The sequence below is a fragment of the Halichoerus grypus genome, chromosome 10 (genome assembly GCF_964656455.1).
Source record: "Halichoerus grypus chromosome 10, mHalGry1.hap1.1, whole genome shotgun sequence".
Taxonomy (NCBI): domain Eukaryota; kingdom Metazoa; phylum Chordata; class Mammalia; order Carnivora; family Phocidae; genus Halichoerus; species Halichoerus grypus.
In genome coordinates this window covers 47,001,517-47,022,875 of record NC_135721.1, presented here as the reverse complement: position 1 = coordinate 47,022,875, position 21,359 = coordinate 47,001,517, and the positions used below count along the sequence as shown (strand labels likewise).

Sequence of the window (21,359 nt, the reverse complement as noted above, 5' to 3'; positions counted from 1 at the left end):
TACAAAATACAATCTTTGCTATGAAGCAAGATGGGAGGCAGATAGACCATGGAAAATGCTGTTATGCAAGATAAGCAAAAACAGAACGGGGCTTGGATCAATTAATTCATTGATGGTGGGAATAAAATGGAGGGGACACATCTGAGAAACACTGAGAGGCAAAATGGACTGACCCTAAGCAACTGGATATGTGCAGTGAGTAAGATACATCTTCTGGCGTAGGTGATGCCCTACATGGTACATAAAAGAAAGAACAACCAACAGAGAAGGACAATATTCCATGCAAGCCAGGTTGAATTTGAAATGTTTATGGCACACCCAAGTTGTAATGTTCAGGGCATTTAGATACACAGGTCTAGAAGTCAGAAAAGAATAAGGAAGTGGTAATTTTTAAAATATATGGATGATATAATTCTAAATTTTTTTTTTAAGATTGTATTTATTTATTTGAGAGAGTGAGTGAGCACAAGCAGGGGGGAGGGGCAGAGAGGAGAGGGAGAAGCAGACTCCCTGCTGAGCAGGGATTCCCAACGATCCAGGACCCTGAGATCATGGCCTGAACCGAAGGCAGATGCTTAACCAGCTGAGGCATCTAGGTGCCCTAATTCTAAATTTTAAATTCCAATAAAATAACATTACTTATTACAAAAGTGGTATCAGTGAAGTATAGAATACTTAAACATACAGCTAAGCAAAAGAAATTTAAAAATACACAGACACACTCATAAAATCCCAGCATCCAGATATAATTTGCAATAAAATGTACTTACATATACATGTGAATATACAAACATAAATGGTCCCATACTGCATATGCTATATGGTAACAGGCTTTATTCGCTTAAAAACACATCATAAACATTTTTCTATTTCAATTAATATTCACCCATTTTTCTGATTTTTTACTATATAAACAGTTCTGAGATCAATTGTCCTCATAGTAAAATTTTTGCCCATATCCCTAGTTATTTCCTTAGGATAAATTCCTAAATGTGGAACTTCTGGCTAAATGGTTATACATGTTTTTAAGGCTTTTGACAGATATTCCCAAATCACTCTCTAGAGAGGTTGTAGCAATTTACAATCCCATAACACTGTGTGTGAGTACTCATTTCTCCACACTTTCTCCAAAACTGAAATTATATACATAATCACTCAAATCTTTGAGAATTTTATAAAATAAAAATGTTAACCTCGTTGTTTTTATTTGGCATTTGTTTAATTGCTAGAACACAGGCCATGTATGTTTTATCAGCGATTTGTAATTTTTCCTTGGCAAACTGCTGATTCTTGTTTTTTGTCTACTGTTCTTTGGGAAATCTGATCTTTTATTGATTGGTAAAAGCTCTTTATATGTTATAAACTTTAACCCTTCTTCATTAATGCTGCATTTTTCTCTTAGTTTGCATTTGCCATTTAATTTTAGGGTACATTTAGATAAACAGGTATTTAAAATTATTCGAATTGTCGGGGCACCTGGGTGGCTCAATCGTTAAGCTTCTGCCTTTGGCTCAGGTCATGATCCCAGAGTCCTGGGATTGAGCCCCGCATCGGGCTCCCTGCTCTGCGGGAAGCCTGCTTCTCCCTCTCCCACTCCCCCTGCTTGTGTTCCCTCTCTCGCTGTGTCTCTCTCTGTCAAATAAATAAATAAAATCTTTAAAAAATAAAATAAAATTATTCGAATTGTCAAGGTTTGAAATGGCTATTGTGAAGAATGAGAACAAGATGTTTCCAAAAGCAAATAGAGACTGAAGTACTACTTGAAAGGCTCAGCTGAGGTTTGATACCATGAATTTCTAATGGTTTCAATCTGCAAAGCTGTAGCAGCATTTGATTACTTCAGGCAGAGGGCAAAAGGGGAGAAAGAGGGATTTACTTAGAGTTAGTGTTTTGCCTGTTGTTTTAATCAGGAGCTAGACAAAGAAGAAGGGAGTTGTGTGCATTAGCAAATATGTTGCTGCAATGATGGACCACATGGACAAAATAAGAGGCAACTGATGCTCCGGAAGAAATTAGGAGGGATCGGGGGCCCCTGTGTAGCTGAAGACCACATACAGCTGAGTGAGAACGTAAGCGAGCTACGAGATTAGGACATTTTTTACAATTTTCTTTGAACATACTTTTCATTATTGCCTTCAACCCAATTGTTCTATTTTCTTCTTTTAAAACAATTATTTTGTATCTGTTATATTCACTTTCATATTTTAAATTCTCTTAACTCATTTTCTTTACAGCCAGGGATTGTTGCCCATCACACTCAGAATTCATTTTCAGCCAGCAAGTCTATTTACTGGATCTGACCCATTTTATTTGAGCCACTTTACTTTCCATTTCCTTGCATTCTCTTTATTTCAGCCCATATTTATTCAAAAGGAGCATTATCTTCCTGTGTCCCAACCAATATTTAATTCCAGAATATGGGGTGAGGAGGAGAAAGGTTGGAGGGGGGATGCAATCTATCAGCCCTAGCAAGATCACAAGACACACGGTAAACACCAGACCATTCAATGAATCACCACGTTCAGTGGTCACAACTCAGGGTCATGCTGGCTGAAATGGAAAACTGCCAGGTCCTTCCTGTGCCAAGCAGAACTCCAAAGCCCAGGAGCCTGTATGCTCTCACCCAAGATATGTTCTTGCAACAGTTGATTTGCAAGTGTCCTTGGAGGCCTTGGAAACTCCAGGCCCTCCCTGCCACCACCCACTTCATTCTGGGGATGTCTTCACTAGAGAGTTGAGAGCATCATCATTCAATTGCTTATGAAACATAATACCAGTATGGCCTTGAAGAAAGAGCAAAGCTGAGATTCCTCTGACGTGTGGTGCCGGGGGAAGGAGGCCCCAGGCACCAGACTTCCTAGGGTGGTGAGGAGCTGACTGATGACCCAGGCCTTTGCTGACCCAGGAAGGGAGAACCCTGACCTTGAGGCCTGTGTAGACTACATGCTGCATCTTGCCGCCCCTGAAAAGTCCTCCTTTCTAAAATCGGGTTGCATGTCATCTGAGATCCTCTCTCAAAGAGAAGCCATGGGCTTCCTTTATCCTCAACCCTGGCTCAGATTTGCCATTGTAAATAGAAATATCGGGTTTTATATCTGAACTCTGAGGTCACCACATATCAACCCTGGCTAGAGAACCAGAAAGCAAAATCAGTCCTCTGATTAGAGGAATTCTAATCAGAACCTCAGCCCCTTCCTTTTTATACAACATCCTGAGACAACAGGCAAAACAAAATATAGTGAAAGTAAACTATCAAAAAAAAAATGTAAAACTCATTCAAGCAGCAGAAAATTGGTTTGGTCATTGAAACCATTGAGCATTTTCATGTATTTTTTTAATTTCAGCTTGATTGAGGTATATTTTCATGTATTTTTAAATGGCTCCTCTTACAAGAACAGCATCTGTTCTCAAGAAAGGATCTTGAGGAACAGTAAGCCATCTTCCTAAGAGTATAACTTTGAATTAAGGAAGGGACAAATATCAGGCTCTCTCAGACTCACATGCTTTGTGTCTTCATGTCTCCCAGGAGGTTATCACACACCTCATACAGCCCCACAAACACAGACCACACACACACACACACACACACACACACACACACACACACCCCTGGGCGGGACTGAGAACCACTGCATAGAAATGAGCAGGCTGAGGATACTCCAAGAGCTTCTCTCACAGGGAGTCAAATGCATGACGGGAAGACAGTAGCCCCAGGCTACTTCATTCACTCACTGGAGCCCAAAGGAAACCAAACATTTTTAGCAAGATAAAGCTTTTAGAGTCCCCCCCACCACCACCACTGATTACCAAATTAGAGAATGCCAAGCTTAACTTTCAGACCAGAAGATCTTTCATCTCAAAATTCAGCGCAGCAGAATCCCTCTGCTACAACTATGTAGCATTTCTCTCCTGAGAATAAGGCCACTGATGGCCACCCAGGAGATAGCCTCAGCCCTCAGCCCTGGCCCAGCCAAGACTGGACAACTACCTGAGACAAAGGAATAGGCCGCTAGGATGTTGCTGAGCAAAGCCATGTTCATGCACTCGGTAATCACCAGGTCTGTGCTACGGCAGAAGGGCGGCCTCGACGTCGCATCCAGAGGAAGCCTCTTGGAAATGCTTGAGCTGGACCAAGGCGGCACCTCCCTCTCTTCTCTTCTGTCTGGGAACACAAAGTGAGTGATGAGAACACATTCTGCTTTCCTGAGGCCGTGTTCCAGGTAGACCAGACTCAAGAACAAAGAACCACTCTCCTAAATACCAGCCAGCCTTCCCAGCCAGGGATCTGGGGTCTTGTGCCCTTTGTTCTAGCTAGCTTCTTGACTTTCAAGGAAGCAGCAACTCCTTCCATTTCTGTTTTTCCTGGACTTTCTCCTTTCTCTTCCCCATCTCCTCCCCAGTTCCCTTTTAACACTTTCCCCTCACCTTCCTTGGAACTTTTTATTGCATTCTGTCTGGCTCACCTTGGAGGCACAGCCCATCAGCCCTTCGGTCACTCACTGTAACCTCTCCTCTTTGCCTGGCTCTGCTTTCTCCAGCATTGACAGTATTGCTGTACTTTGATCAGTTTGCCTCATCCCACAGGTCACCAATTGTGTGTCTTTGGTAAAGGGTCAGAGCTGGCTGTCGCAGATATACCGAAGTGGTTCCAGTTCTTAAATGCCCACAAGAACTTGGGAGCTTGAGCCCACTCTCTGCCCCCAGTTTCATGACTTTACCTGTGACCATGATGGGCCAACCACATACACACATATACACACACACACACAGACACACACACACTGCCACAGCCTGCCCACCAGCAGAACTGTCCCACCGGGGTTCAGAATAGGGACTTGGGATCTCAGTGTTAAGCAGCTCAGCCTCTGGCTGATGGAGCACATCCTCTCCCCAGCTGCTGCTGCGGCGGCTCAGACCTGGCATTATCATTACCCAGTTCACTCAGAGATGCTCTCGCTGAGATGAAGGGATGAAAAAGTGGCAAAGACCCTGACAACTCCTATTCCATGCTGCCCTAAGCTGAGGATGGGGAACTGAGTCACAGTGAATGGGGGGGATGTCAGGTTGGGGAATGCTAAAGAAGCAGAAGCCTCCAGTCCTTGGAGAAGAAACAGGTTCTCAGGGGGGTCATGGTCTCAATAACATGGACCACACAAAAGGGCCTGGGGAGCTGCAATTCTGCAGGTGGAGAGACTGGGTCACAACAGAGAAGACAGCTCATTTTCTGGTAGATTCCAATGGGCTCAGGGAAAACCACAGCAAGGAAAGAAAGCCCAACCCAGAGGCTGAGCTGCTTAACACTGAGATCCCAAGTCCCTAGGGGCAGGTCCTTTGAATTGACTTCTGATAGGCAACAGTGCCATGTTTCCAATGTGTTTGGTGTCAGGGTCCATGAGAGAAGAGTGGTAAGCCGGCATCTTGGTGGCGCCCGTGTTTCAAGCTAGACGAAAAGGTATCCCCATTACACTTCTTAACACAATACACAGCCACTTCCATAATATCTGACCCCTACCTTAGCTCCTAATTCATCTCCTCCTTGAGTCTATACCCATACACATACACACAGAAATGTAGGCATGCCTAATGCTCCAACATTACCAGCTTACTTTTAGTTACCCAAACACACCAAATTCTTTTATCTTTTCATGTATTCGATCATGCTTTTCCTTTTGCCTAAAATGCCCCCTCCTCCCCTTATCAGTCTGGCAAATGTTTCCTTTAAAAGAGATTCAAAAGTCCTATAGCAATCTCAAAATTCCAATGACTTTTTTTTTCAGAAATAGAAAAATCCATACTAAAGTTCATACAGAATCTCAAGGAACCTCAAATATCCAAAAGAATCTTGAAAAAGAACTAAGTTGGAAGTCTCACACTTTCTGATTTCAAAATTTATTACAATTTATTACAAAGCAACAAATTTGTAAGCAAAACAGTGTGGCACTGGCATAAAGACAGGAATATGGACCAATGGAATAGACCAGAGAACTTAGAAATAAGCCCTCACCCCTTGTCAGATGATTTTCAACACGGGTGCCAAGACCATTCAATGAGGAAAGAACAGTCTTTTCAACAAATGGTGTTGAGAAAACTGAGTATCCACATGCAAAAGAATGAAGTTGAACCCTTACCTTATACCATATTAAAATTTAACTAGAAATGGGTCAAAGACCTAAATGCAAGAGCTAAAATTATAAAACTCTTAGAAGAAAACACAGGAGAAAAGCTTTATGACATTGGATTTGACAATGATTTCTTAGATATGACACTAAAAGAACAAGTGACAAAAGTTAAAATAAACTGGACAAAAGTTAAAATAAACATCAAAACTTAAAACTTCTGTTCATCAAAGGACACAATCAACAAAGTGAAAAGGCAACCCACAAAATAGAAGAAAATATTTGCAAATCATATTATCTGATTGGGGGTTAATATCCAGATTATATAAAGAGCTCCTAGAAACTCAACAACAACAAAAAACAAACAACTTGATTTAAAAAAATAGGCAATGGACCTGAACAGGCCTTTCTCCAAAGATGATATGCAAATGATCAATAAGCTTATGAAAAGATGTTCAACATTACCAATCACGAAGGAACTGCAAATCAAAACCACGAGATACCTCCTCATACCCATTCAGATGGCTAGTATAAAAAAACGGAAGGAAGGAAGGAAGGGGAAGGAAGGGAGGGAGGGAGAGAGAGGGAAAGAAGAAAGAAAGAAAGAAAGAAAGAAAGAAAGAAAGAAAGAAAGAAAGAAAGAAAGAAAGAAAGAAAGAAAGAAAGAAAGAAAAAGAAAAGAAAGAAAGAAAGAAAGAAAGAAAGAAAGAAAGAAAAAAAAAGAAAGAAGGAAAGAAAAGAAAGAGAGAGAAAGAAGAAAAAAAAAGAAAGAAAGAAAGAAAGAGAAAGAAAAAGAAAATAACAAGTTTCAGAGAGGATTGAGAGAAATTAAAACCCTCATATTGTTGATGGGAGAGTAATATGGTCGAGGCACTATGGAAAACAGGGTGGCAATTCCTCAAAAAATAAAAACTTGAATTACTATAAGATTAAGCAATTCTATATCTGGGTACCTATTCAAAAGAATGGAAAGCAGGGACTCAAACAGATATTTGTACACCAATTATTATGAAGCATTATTCACGGTAGCCTAATGGTAGAAGCAATTGACGTATCCATCCACAGATGAATGGATAAACAAAACGGGATACACACACACACACACACACACACACACACACACACACAGTGGAGTATTACTCACAGCCTTAAAAGGAAGGAATCTGTGACACATGCTACAACATAGATGAACCTTAAGGATATTATGCTAAATGAAATAAGCCAGTCACAAAAGAACTGTAATGAATCGACACACTGTATGATTCCACGTATATGAAATACCTAGAGTAGTCATATTCATAGAGACAGAGTAGAATGGCGGTTGTCAGTGGCTGGGGAAGGGAGGAATTGGAAGTTATTGTTTAGTGGGTACAGGGTACAAAGTTTCAGTTTTGCAAGATGAAAAGTATTCTGGAAATGGATGGTTGCACAACAGTGTAAATTCACTTAATGCCAATGAACTGTAGGTTTAAAATGGTTAAGCTGGTAAATTTGTGTTATATTTATTTTAGCACAATTTTAAAATAATAATAAAAATAAGGTGCTAATGAGGTACAACAGTGAATTTTGAAAGTGTTACTCCATTTAGAGAATCCTGCAAACAAATTTTGGTTTTAAGTTAACAGGAATGGTAGTAGAATTATTTTATACTGATATTAAAATTGAAGTCAATAAAATTCCAGTTTATATCACACTATAAATGTAGCTTAATTTTAAGTAAAAAATGTTATTTCACTTTTAAAATTGGATAGTAAATAATTGTAATCTATCACATTTAGAACCTAAGAGGAAAAGCATATCACACCATTAGATACAAAAATGTGTTTGTGTAAAATTTGATAAAAATTCATGATTGAGGGGAAAAAAAAGGAAAGGTCCACTGCAGCGAAGCTCCACATCACTCAGACCCTTTTCTTTGGCTATCAAAGTATCCAGATATTCTTCTAATATTGCACCCACGATATCGTAATTGGAATGGTCAGTTTACAGGTTTTCTTCTAGACTGAAAAGGCATCTGATGTATCCTTGTTCTAAAAATCTAGCATGGTACCTGATGAAAGAAGGTTCTTAGTAAATCCTGGCTGGCTGAGAAACAAATAGAGCATTCAGGCATGAGTTTTTATGCATAAGTCTCTGAGGGTGTTTCTAAACAGGTCTGAAGGTGAGCCACCTAGAAGACCAAAGGATACCAGGGCTGACTGGCTCTGAGTGGGTGCCAGGCAGAACACTTTGTCAGGACAATGAGAGGTTCACATTCAAGATGGAAGCTTTACTGTGGCACAGAAATTCTTCCTACGAGTCTCCCCATACCCCAGGCACTAATGGAGAGGGTTGCAGGAGCTAGAAGTAAGAAGAAGAGGGATGTAAAAGACAGGCCAAAGGTAAGGAAAGACAACCTCTGGATGGCCCACCCAAAGGAGCGACTGGGAAGATCCTCCATGGTCCGCCCACGTGGCACAAGTCAGCCTCTAGCAGGGGTCAAGGAGTAACTATTTCAGGCTTCAGGGGCCATGGAGTCTCTGTCTCAACTACTCAACTTGGCCACTGTGATGTGAAAGCCACCACAGACAATATGTAAATGAACAAGTGTGGCTGTGTTCCAACAGAACTTTATTTGCTACATAGGTGGTAGATCCAATTTGGCCATAGTTTGCAGACCTCTGGTCTAAAGTCTTACTACTTAAATTATGGTTTGAGGACCAGCAGCATTGACATCACTTGGGAGCTTGTTGGATCTACATAATCTTAGACACCATCCAAGACCTTTGGAATCAAATTCCCATTTTATAAAATGCCCAATAGAGTTAACAAAGTGCTCTATCTGACCTCTGTGATCCCCTTCAGCCTGAGCACTAAGATACTTTAACAGCACAAGCCCAGGAGGCACTTAGTGCCTCCTTTATAAATCTGACCTAGGGTATGAGGGCGAGTCCTCACCGGCCCTGCCACACAGGAAGTTCTCCGGGTGGTTACAGGGCACCTTAGTGAGGACACCGAGACAGAGGAGATTCTGCTCAGGACAGCTGCCAATGAGACATGGTCTGCAGAAGTTAGAAAAGTGATGAACCCCAGAGCCAAACTCTAAACCAAACCCTTCTCCCTGACTCTCCCTTAATGGGGATGGAACAGTCCAAGTAGCTCTGGACACCTCCCACTGGTGATTTGCCCTATCACTAAAACCTTTCTGCAACTCCTACTGTGATGATTAATTTTATGAATCAATCTGACAGGCCATGGGGTGCCCAGATTAAACATTATTTCTGGGTGTGTCTGTGAGGGTGTTTCCAGATGAGGTGGAGGGAGGAGGATTCTGCCCCCCTTTTTCCTGTCTTACTGCTTGAGTTGAGACATCTCATCTCATCTTCTCCAGCCTCAATTTGGACTGTCACCATTGGCTCCCCTCATTCTCGGGCCTTCAGACTCGAACTGAACGACACCACAGGCTCTCCTGGGTCTTCAGCTTGCAGATGGCAGATCCTGGGACTTCTCAGCCTCCATAATCACATATACATATCCTAGTGATAGGATATATATATCCTACTGCTTCTGTTTCTCTGGAGAACCCTGATCAATACACCTACCAATATAAAGGTAAGGGGCATGAAGCATTCATCCAGCCCCAAGTACAATTTTGTGGTCTGTTCCTCAAGGAAGTCCCTTACCACTGGCTAGCTCCTAGAATCAGTGATTCTCAACTTTGGGCAGTTTGCCTCCCACAGGGGACATCTGGCTATGTGTGGTAACATTTTTGGTTGTCAAAATTGCAGTGGGGGTTAATACTAGCATCTAGTGGGTAGGCGGGAAGGATATGCGAAACATCCTACAGCACACAGGATAGCCCCTCACAACAAAGAACTATCTGGTCCAAATGTGAATGTATCAAGGTTGAGAAACCCTATTCTAAAACAAACATCATTACTTCATTTACCGGTCTAAGTGATTCTCAGTGTTTGTGAAGCTCGTATGCATCACCAGTACCACTAGGACGGTGTCAGGAGAGGGTTGGCAGGCGTGGGTCAGGACACGAGTCCAAGCTCTGGGCCAGTAACTCAATATTCCCAGTGTCCAGGAGAAGAGCTCACATTAACCAAGCGCTCAAGAGAACACATCAACCCATAGCAGTTTATTAATTCATAACTGGGGAGTCAGCTGGTACAAGAGCTAAATCAGGTCCTCTTCTAGACAACTGGATCCTGGGGATTATCTTGGCAAGGACAAAATTACAACTTTGGAGCTGCCCACTTGCAAAGCTAGGGCTTTCTCCCGGTGATAACCCATTGGATTAACCCCACACTACTCTAGGGGAAGTCGTGTTTAGAGGACACTCCAGGGCCAGTCAACCAGCATCACAGCATACTCTCTTTGGACAGAACCCACCAATTCTTATAAATCTTACTCTCTGACAGCTTTCTCTCACCCCTGACTCAAAGCTCCTTCAACTAATTACTGACAAACTGCAACACAATTGAAAAAACACAGCTTCTGTCCATCACTTACTTCCCATAATTCTGTCTCCCTAAACACATGCTGGTCTCCTGATGAAGATGACAGCCTGTCTATGAGCACCATCTCTTAGACGGAATGGCTAATCATATGCATTGGACATTATTTTCACTGGCTTCCATTTTAGATGTAACCTCATTCCCAGTGCTGCAAAATCATATTCTCTGGAACCCTGAGTCCACTCATTTATATTGAGTGTAATCACTGAATTGTATAAAATGAAATGTGCCTGAGGATGACAGATTTCATCTTCTACTTCAGTAGCAGCAGTGAGTAGGCCCTGGTGCATAAGCCGCTGTGCAGGTGACTATCTCATTACACAGTGTGCGGGGGTGGGGGTGGGGTGAAAACTCATTATCCCCTTAGCTACCTGGGGAGGGATGTGCTGTCAGGAACAGAGGATTATCTGGCAAAAACAGTTCATCCCTGGTGATGTTGGTGCCAAACAGTAGAGGTTCTGAAACTTGGTTGGCCCCAGTTGGCTTCTCAGGCTCTGAAAGAAGAGAAATGGCACAAAAAAAGCATCAGAAAGCCATCACATGCTCAGGAGATCACGTCATACCTAAGACCTAGTGTCGCCATGAGCCTAGCTGAGAAGCCCAGGCAAGGTTTCCCTGGACCTCTGAAAAGATGCAGTGGCATCTCCTGAGAGGATAAAACCCGCTGCCAGAGTTTCATATGGAATTTGAACCAGACAGCCAGAGAAACCAAACTCCCAAGTTCATAGCAGAAAAGGAAGCAAGGGGTAAAAGATCAGAGATGCATGCTTCCTCTTCCCTCCTGCAGCCAAAGCCCACAAAACAGCCAGAGTGGGATGTGTCCACGAGGCCCCTCATCAGTGAAATTTTCAGGCCAGTCTCTCTGAACAGGAAGGGAGGGAATTTGGCTCCCAGATAGCAGTGCCCCGATGGGCCACGAAATGAAGTCTCATGCAGCTCTGTGTAGGCACAAAAAACCTGGAAGTGCTGATGCGTGGATTCCCACAGCCAAAGTCACAAGGCCTCAAGCTACGTTCAAGCCAGCTAGGGAGGCCAGCAGGGGCCTCTGAAAGACTAGATCCGCACAGCTTCTTTATGTTGCCGGCTTCGTTGAAAAGTGCGTAGAAGGAATGAAATCTGTCCCGGAGCTCCCGGGGCGCCGAGCGGTGCCCCTGCTCCAGGCGTACACACGCAGTCATTTGTCCTCACACACTTCCTGCTGACTCCCGCAGCATCTGACTTCTGCTTGTTCCTCTAGTCTTATAGATAACGTATCCTGGCTGCCTCAGCCTCACAAAGGATTTGTGGCACCTTGCTATCTCCATTTTCCTGGTGAAGAAATTAAGGGCAAGAACGAAAAGGAAACTTAAAGGACAGGATCGATAGTTCTTTAGAGACTCGGGCACCGAAGCGTGGAAGCAGGTCTTTGAGACCCACTCACCCTCCCCTCTACACTAGTGAAAACCATGCAAGAACTGACCCCAATGTGGCCACATGGCGTCTGAGAGGCAAAGGCTTGAATGGAAAAAGAGCTCCCAGACCACAGGATGGGAAGAGGACATACATACATGGTCCTGGAGAAATCACTGAGTAGAAAGAAACCTGCTTTTCTCCACAGGACTGATACACACCGGTGAGTGACACATCCAACATGCTAGCCTGCCAGCCACTTGGCTTCCTTTGCTCCACCAAACTTCCCCTCCAGCCCACTGTAGCAAACCATTTCCAGGCACACATCCTGGACCTTGTTTTCACCTGGAAAGGTGCCACCTCTGAAATCTGGGCTGCGAGCTCCTTAAGGGCAGGGACCATGTCTTCCTTCTGCTCTCTGTTCCCAGGGCCTCCCACAGTTAAAAGCACAGAGCCAATGTTGAGTGACTGTGGGTGACTGACTCACACTCAGTCCCACTTCCAACCAGAACGTTCTATCTTCTACTTCTCTCACGCCTGGAATCAAAGGAATTTCCCTGAGACCTCAGACTTCTTATAAAGGATATCTTTGGGATCAAGAACTAGGCAAAGAATTCTTAGGCTTGACACCAAAATCACATTCCAAAACAGGGAAAATTGATAATTTGGACATCATCAAAATTAAAAACATTTCTTTTGTGTTAAGAGGATGAAAAGACAAACTATAGAGGCGGGGGCAGGGGGAATATCTGCAAATCATTTATCTGCCAAAAGGAATAGTATCTAGAATATATAAAGAACCTTCAAAAATAGTGACAACACCAAATGTTGACAAGGGTGTGGAAAAATGGGGGTGCCTGGGTGGCTCAGTCTTTAAGCATCTGCCTTCGGCTCAGGTCATGATCTCAAGGTCCTGGGATCGAGCCCCGCATCAGGCTCCCTGCTCCGTGGGAAGCCTGCTTCTCCCTCTCCCACTCCCCCTGCTTGTGTTCCCTCTCTCACTGTGTCTCTCTCTGTCAGATAAATAAATAAAATCTTTAAAAAAAAAAAAAGGGTGTGGAAAAATGAATCACTCATACATTGCTCATGGGAATGTAAAATGAAACAGCCACTATGGGAAAAAAAATGGCAGTTTCTTCAAAAAGTAGACATGCAATTATCATACAACCCAGCAGTTGCATTGCTCCTGGGCATTTATCTCAGAGACATGAAGAGTTAGGTTCACATAAAACCCACATAGATATTTATAGCAGCTTTATTTGTAAGAGCCCAAAATTGGAAACAAACCAAATTTCCTTCAATGGGTGAAAGTTTAAACAAACTGTGGTATATCCATGACATGGAATACTAATCAGAACAACAACAACAACAACAACAAAAAAACCCAACTTTTAACTCATGCAACAACCTGGATGAATCTTCAAAAAATTATGCCGAGTGAAAAAAACTCAATCTCAGAAGGTTGCATATTGTATGATTTCATATATATAACATTCTTGAAATGTCAAATTATAGAAATGGGGAGCAAATTGGTGGTTTCAGGGGTTAAGGAGGGGGTGGAGTCAGAAGGAGAGAGAGTGCAACTGTAAAAGGGCAACAGAGGGATCCTGGTGATAACGGGAATATTCTGCATCTTGACTCTATCACTGTCAACATCCTGGTTGTGATATTGTACTACAGTCCTGCAAAATGTTATCATTAGGGAAACTGGTTAAATGGAACATAGGATCTCTGTATTATTTCTAACAATGGCATATAAATTTGAAATTGTCTCCAGGGTCATCCTGAATCATAATCTTCACATTAAAGTTTAAGAAGCACTAATCTAAAAGACTCAACCAGGACTCACGGGAAATTCAAAATTCTTTCTCATGAGCAACAGTTAAAGGGAAGGAGAAGAAGATGGTGAGAGTTTTCTTCTTCTAGAATATGAAGGGATTATGCAGGAGAAATTCGATTTGGTTCACATGGCACCAGGAAACAGAACACAGGCTAATGTCGGAGAAAGCACACAAGCTTCAGGACTGATCAGACCTAAATTTAAACCCAAGCTCCATTATCCCCTATCTTTAAGACTGGACAAGTTAGCTGACCTCCCTGACCCTCTGTTTCCTCATCATTAAAATGAGGTTGATTCCTACCTCAATCCATCAATCAGCATCTAAGCAGAGAAATAGAAACTGTTTCAAGTATTTGCAACAGAAGGAATTGAATGCAGGGAATGGATTGCAATGATAAAGATAGAAGTACAGGTGGAAGGTGACAGAGAAGCTGAGGGATGAAGCCTGACATGATAGATGACAAAGTCAAGAGTTTAAAGAACTTCTCAAATTGACATAATTTTAAAAAGAAGAAATTAATTGGAATAAGGATGGGACCATGAGGCAATCAAGAGATCAGCAACAATGGGCAGCAGATGGTTGAAGGGACAAAAGGAGGAGGCATGTTACCCAGGAGCCAGGGTCACAAGGAAGAATCTGGAACCACAGAAATGTGGGCACTATTAGAAGAGATGCTTGAAGAAGAGAGAGAAGGAGGAAATACTCTGGCCTCCTCCTTTCCTCTACCCTCTAACCTCACACTGGTGCCTCCATTGGCCAAACCCAGCAGGAAGCCAGAGCACCTTGGAGTCTGAGAAAGGCAGCCTCCAGGTCAGCCCCTACTATCCAGGGCAGAACAGGGATCAGAAGGCAAATAGGCCCAGGTCTGGCCCACCCTGGGGTGTTTGTGAGAATACAGAGCATGGCAATGCCTGACACACAGTAGGTGCTCAATAAATGGTAATTCTAACTATTATGCACCAATGTTATATGATAAGCATTTAAAGGCACATTTTCTCATCACTTTCTATCTAAATATATAGCAACAAAAGCTGGGATATCTGGCTCATGCCACATGGACTCTGCCAAGAATGCTTTTTTTTTTTCCTCCAAATGAGCTACATATCTGAGAAATGTGAAAATCAGCCTTGTCCTAAAGTTTCATTGTATAAAGCAAATGTTGAATTTCCACAGCTGTTGGCCTCAGCCTACCCAGAGGAATAGTTTCAGTGAAATATTAATCTCTAAGAAAGCCACACTGGGGTAAGACTGCACAGTAATTCAAGCAGCATGTGCAAAATTTATTTAGTGTTGGCCAGGAATGGTTTTAATTATGTGAGGTCTTCAGAATGAGAAGAAAGTGATTGAAGATGTTTGACTAAATCAGTCACAGAGGCTCTGGAGGCTCCCAGCTCCCTCCCCAGTCTCAGTTTATTTCTGCAGGCCCCAAACCATACACACAGAGGAAGCTCCCATGAAACTGGATGATGGCACTGCCAGGACCCGGATGCAACCAGCGGCAAAAACCACCAAGACAGGAAGCATCAGCACCTGTAGCGTGGAGACCTCCCTGTAGCATGAAAGCCAGGTGTCTGGTTGTGGGAGGATAACCACGGTAGAACACAGGGAGGGGTGAGAATCCAGAAGGAATTTTCAAACCCTGGGAGGCAGTGTGCAAGATGCTTTCATCAAAGGTCCCAGGTGGATACAAGGTGCAGAGTGTGCAATGCACCTGCTGGACACCTCCCATTTCCTGGAAGTCACTTGGTGAGGTGTGGTGTTGGACTTGAAGTAGCACCTAGGAGTGGAGAGAAGGCCGGGATCCAGCCCTAAGGATAATACACGCCCTGAGGACTGGGCCTTGCAGACAGCAGAGTGGAGCCAGTCTTATGGGCCTTAAAAATGGTCACCGACCGGAAGCTGCAAGGTGTCCCGTAGGCTGGAGGGACAAGGAAAACCCAGAAGTTATCTTTGGAGACTGGCTTTCCGCCTCTGGGTTCTGACCATGGATACCAGGGCCCTGGCACCAGCCTGGGGGCAGGGGTTTCTGTCCCAGGAGGGCCGATGTGGGTAAGAACATAAGAGGACAGGCATTTGAGAAGACAAGCAAAGGCTGGTCCTGTGAGGGGCTAGAGATGGACACCAAGGTTCTCATCATCAGCCCTAGGTCAGCCCATCAGGGGGTCAGTATTTAGTGCCTCAGGTCAGATAAGCCTGGGTGCCAAAGCGGGGCTGGTCCACGCCAGGAGGAGTGGGGCCGGGAGCCTGACCTCAAAGGGGGAGTCCAGAACGCTGAGGTTGGAGGAGGGGAAATGGGAGTCTCCACTTGGATTTGCCAGAGATCTCTCCAGCCCAGCATGTCCTAAATCCATTCCCCCGCCCACCTGTTTCCTCTTTCTCTATAATGTGCATAATCCCCTGAGCCTCCCAATCACTCAGGGTCAGACTTGGGGGTTATCATGGGCCCTTCCTCTCCCTTGCCCTGAAAATTCTACCTCCTATCCCTTCTGACTCTCCATGCCCTCTGCCACTTGCCTGACTCAGAAAAGCCTCCCTCTTCTCTACCCCCCCACCCCAACATCATATACTGGTGCCAGGCGGAGCACTAGGAAACAGTGTTCTAATAATGCCGCTCCTCTGTCCTAAAATCACCACCTACAGAGTCACATTCTTCCAACACAGCCCAACATCCAAGCAAATGGAATCACTCCCTACCTCGTGTACTTCCCAACCAGTTCTACCTCTGGGTTTCACTCTGCTGAATGTACTTCTCCACTTATTGTATTTCTGAGTCCTACCCATCCTTGCAGATCAACGTCACATCACCTCCTGCGGGAACATTCTTTGATCCGCCCCGGCATATACAATTGCTCCCTCTTTTGGACTCCTGTAAACCTGTGTGCCAATCTTTAGCATATAGCAAAAGTGTGTGCTTTTTATATTTTGCACTAAGCTATAAGCTCTTTGAAAAGAGGGGCCTTACATCATATTCTCCTTCATGGAGGAAGCAGAAGAAGATCCAGGAACACTGAGTTTGGCCAAAATGTAGGAAATGCAAAGAAGTCTGGGGGAATCCCATTGGAAAGGAAGGCTGGAGGCGCACTGTGGCCCTGGAACGCTAACTGCAGGTGTGTGGGAGTCCTGAGCTGATGTGTGCCCTGACTGAGCTTACCAAATGGAGAGGAGAAGGCCCATGACTGAACCCTGGAGGAAACCAGCCTGCCAGTGTCCGCTGGAGAAAGAAACGGTCATGGGGACTGGAAGGAAGTGGTCAGAATCACAACATGCGTACCACACTGGGCATGAAAAGAATTCCAGCCTGTGGGTCAGCCACACAAGCGTGTGCTTGAGTAATTCTGACCAAATCCTGTGTGGCTTTCTCTTCAGAATGGCAAGTGGGGCCAGACAGGCTGGCAGATTGTGGCTCCTTAATGAAGGCCATTAAGAAAGGGGATCCACTTGCCATTGTATTCCTAACCAGTATTCCTCAAGCAGAGACTTCAGTCCACCACCGGTGGGTCCCCCAAGTCTGGTCTCTCTGAGGCATCTGCAAATGTGGGGACTCACAGAAATAATGCCCCACCGAGAAGCACTCAGATGGGCACAAGAAGCATTGCTAGTCATCTGACTCTGGTCTGTGTGGGCCTCCTGGCCCCAAGCTGACTTCTCGGTCCACTGCAATTATTAAAACCAGAGCATAAGTCAGAAGGGTGGAGCCAACACCCTGACGGCAGGGAGTCTGGAAGTCCAGTGTAGTCCCTCAGGGAGCTGTGGGAAAGAGAAATTCGAGGCAGGGGGAATGCCAGCCTTCCTTGGCAGGAACTGTGTCGATCCCTGGGGACACCGGCAGCTTCCACCCAAGACCTTCCTGATGGCTCTTCGCCAGGGGGAGCCAGTCCCACAGCCACACGTGACCTGCTCTGTGCCAATTCAATCCATGCAGACAAATGCTGAGCGTCTGGAAGGTGAAAATTCCTGAGCTGGGCAGACATCTATCTGACTGCAACAAGGAGGCCTGCCCCAGCCAGCTCCGCAGCCTCCCTGAAACCCCAACGGTCTCCCGCCTCACTCCAATACACTAGAGCTCAACCGATGTGTTTCAAAGGGTCCACAAATGTTTGAGTCCAATTACATTTTTTTTAATGTTTTTTTTATTTTTTTAATGATTTTATTTATTTATTTGACATAGAGAGACACATCGAGAGAGGGAACACAAGCAGGGGGAGTGAGAGAGGGAGAAGCAGGCCTCCCGCTGAGCAGGGAGCCCGATGTGAGGCTTGATCCCAGGACCCTGGGATCATGACCTGAGCCAAAGGCAGACGCTTAACAACTGAGCCATCCAGGCGCCCCTTAAAAATGTTTTTTAACCCATAAGCAGATATAGTCAAATGTGTGATATGCCAAATGTGAACAATCACAGACCCCATGAGCTGCAGGTTAATATGCCCACTTCAGAATAAAGGTTCTCCTGCCAAAACAGTGCATACGTTTGAACACATGTAATTAATTAGGAAAGCGACAGTTCCAAAAATATCTTTTAACAATTCAGACCCAAGCAAGTCTTCTCATGCTGTAAAATCATGCGTGCAAGGACCCTACCACCCCCCTGGCTCACGTGGGCCGTACTCAATTAAATGCCAGGCAAGCCTCAGGGATACCCATTGAGTGCATGCTCCTATCAAGATATAATTGTACACCGTGCAGTAATGAGTGATCACCCAACATGCTGCACCGGGTATCGTTGGTAGCTTTAGTGCTTGTTTTATTCTTAGAGTGTTTGGCAGGCTTTTAAAATTCCAACTCAGGGGTGCCTGGATGGCTCAGTTGGTGAAGTGTCTGCCCTCAGTTCAGGTCATGATCCCAGGGTCCTGGGATCGAGCCCCGCATCGGGCTCCCCGCTCAGCGGGGTGTCTGCTTCTCCCTCTTCCTCTGCCCCTCCACCCTGCTCGTGCTCTCTCTCTTGCTCTATCTCAAATAAATAAATAAAATCTTAAAAATAAAAATAAAATAAAATTCCAACTCAGCAATGCAGGGCCACGCTGTTACCATTCCTCCTATAGCTGACAAAGTGAAAGTGATAACTGGCAAATTAATGGCAAATTAATCTTTCTCTTTTTCTTCTTCCTTTCTTTTTTCTTTTTCTTTTTCTTTCTTTCTTTCTTTCTTTCTTTCTTTCTTTCTTTTTTTTTTTTTTTTTGCTGTGTTAAAGGCTTTAAGTGATAGTAGAGAGAAACAGGCACTGAAGCTTCTGAAAATAATTTTAATAACATAATATTTCATAATGATACAATATGTTTTGGGGAAGTATTTTCTGTCAAACAAAGATATAAATTGGTTGAAGAACCTGTTTATCTATTCCTTTCAATTAGATCCTTTATTATTAAGGAATGCAAACAGTTGTCACATAGTGTTTGTGAGTCAACATTAAAACCAGTTTTTCCTACATTCCTCTTTCAAGGTTCTGGGTCATCTGAATCAGAATAACCTGAATCTGCAAGGTATCCTTTTTAAAAGTGTTATTACTTCCAAGGGCTGGCAGTCACAATTTTCTCAAGGCCGTACAGTTAACACAAAATACAGGGATGCATTAATAGTGAGGATGCATTGAGGCTTCAACTGTCATTCCAAACCTTCCATTTCAAATTTTCATGTTCATTTATCATAACAGTCTCACTGTTTTCATTAATTAACTGTACATTATAAGCTAGGATTATCACATAAAATAACATATACAACAAAATACTGGGTTTTTTCTGTTTCACTCATTGATATGCCATGTAAGATTTCATTTAATGCTAAAGTTTTAATGCTAAAAAAACTTTTTAAATCACTATGTCAGTCCCTACATAGGAGAAACCCAATATATTCAGCGGGAAGGGGTTAAAGAAATAGATCTTCGTCATTAGAAGGGCAGAAACTAGATAACAGTTGGTGTGCTTCCTCAGAGCCCCAGGTACAAACTTGGGGCTCAAGAAGATGATTGTTGAATTAATCAATGTAGCAGAAATGGCATGTCCCTCACTCCTAATATTGGGAGAGGGAGACGTTTTGGAAATGGAGACACAGAAAAGGCCATGGAGGCAGTTTTGCTTGTCCTAGAACAATCTTCCCATGGGCAAGGAAACAGGCCTTTTTTTTTGTGGGAAGCAGGGCAGACCAGAAAGATGACAGTGAATGGGTAGCCCACCTGTGGCCAATGACCATCAGGGCCAGCAGAGCTGAGGTGTCGGCATAACGGAATGAACGTCAGGAGCAGTGAAGTCTCTGGACTTGTGATAAGAGGTGGTCAGACATATGACTTGGCGGGGCATGGGGGGGGTGTAGGAGTCCAAAGGAAAAGTGCAGCTGGAAGTGAGCAGAAGCAAAGCACAGACTAGGAATCATTCATTGATTCATTCACTCACTCATTCATTGATTAAGCACCTAGTAACACAAGCATACTACTAGAGGCTGGGGTTACAGAGATAAACAAGCCTCAATCAGTGTCTCTCTGGTAGAGAGAAATATTGTTCCCAAAGGGGAGCACAGGGAGCAAAGAAAGGATGGGGGGCACAGAGAAGAGGCAGCCCCAGACATGAGTCTCAAAGAAGAAACAGGAGTTAATCAAGTGGATAATAGCTGTGAGGGACATGCCATTTCTGCTACATTGATTAATTCAAATCATTTTCTTGAGCCCCAAGTTTGTACCTGGGGCTCTGAGGAATAATAGCTGAGGATGGGGAAGGGGGAGCACATTCCAACAGAGACAGCATTCACGTAGAAAGATGAGATTTGAGATAGAAATCTATATAGTTGGCAAACAGCAGGAGGAGCAAAAGGAATGAAGCACAAAGTGAAAGGAAAGGACCAGCAGGAGATGATGCTATTGAAGGGGCCTGGCGTGCTCTCTTAGGGAGCTTGAACTCTTTCCTGTCAGCACTAGGGAGCCAAAGAAGATGTTATGCTGGGGACAGCACAGTATTCAGAATCTGCATGCACACTTCCCTTTGCAATTGTTTTACTCCATTTGCTTGTGTGGTCTCCCACGAGAACTCCCTGAGAAAGAAACTGTCTTTGTCACCTTTTTCATCTTTACATCCTTGGAGCCTAGTGTCGTGCCTGGAATGCAACAGGAGCTCAACATGTACGTCGTATGAACTAGTAAACGAGTGAGCAAAGGGCAATGTAGGGAAAGCAGAGCCTAGGAGGACAAATGCAGTTGAGTATGGCCTAGAGAACACTGCCAAGTGCAGAGGCTGAGAAGTCAGGACGGGAAACCATCTGATATGTGATAAATGTGGAGTAGAGACAGAATCCATATGTTCCCAGTAGCATGTAGAGGAAGTAGACAGAAAGATGACCACAGGTGAAGATACCTTGGAGTGGGATCCGTCACCTTGGCCTCGGGAAGCAGTCCTGAACTCCTGGGCTGTGTTATGGGTTGAATTGTGTCCATCAAAAAAAAAAAAAGATATGGTGAAGTCTTAACCTCAGTACCTCAGAATTTGACCTTGGAAATAGGGTCTTTGCAGGTTAACCAGGTTAAGATGAAG

At 43.9% G+C, this 21,359-nt stretch overlaps 1 protein-coding gene across 1 annotated transcript in view; it reads right to left on the bottom strand.

Moving 5' to 3' along the window:
* Positions 1 to 21,359, bottom strand: part of EVA1A (eva-1 homolog A, regulator of programmed cell death) — a gene marked incomplete at its 5' end in the record, with an annotated part of 47,286 nt that overhangs the window by 12,585 nt on the left and 13,342 nt on the right. Inside the window, 2 exons of the mRNA XM_036099416.1 lie at positions 3,989 to 4,162; positions 10,990 to 11,112. Of these exons, the coding sequence (XP_035955309.1) occupies positions 3,989 to 4,162; positions 10,990 to 11,112 (297 nt within the window). The remainder of the gene's footprint in view (positions 1 to 3,988; positions 4,163 to 10,989; positions 11,113 to 21,359) is intronic.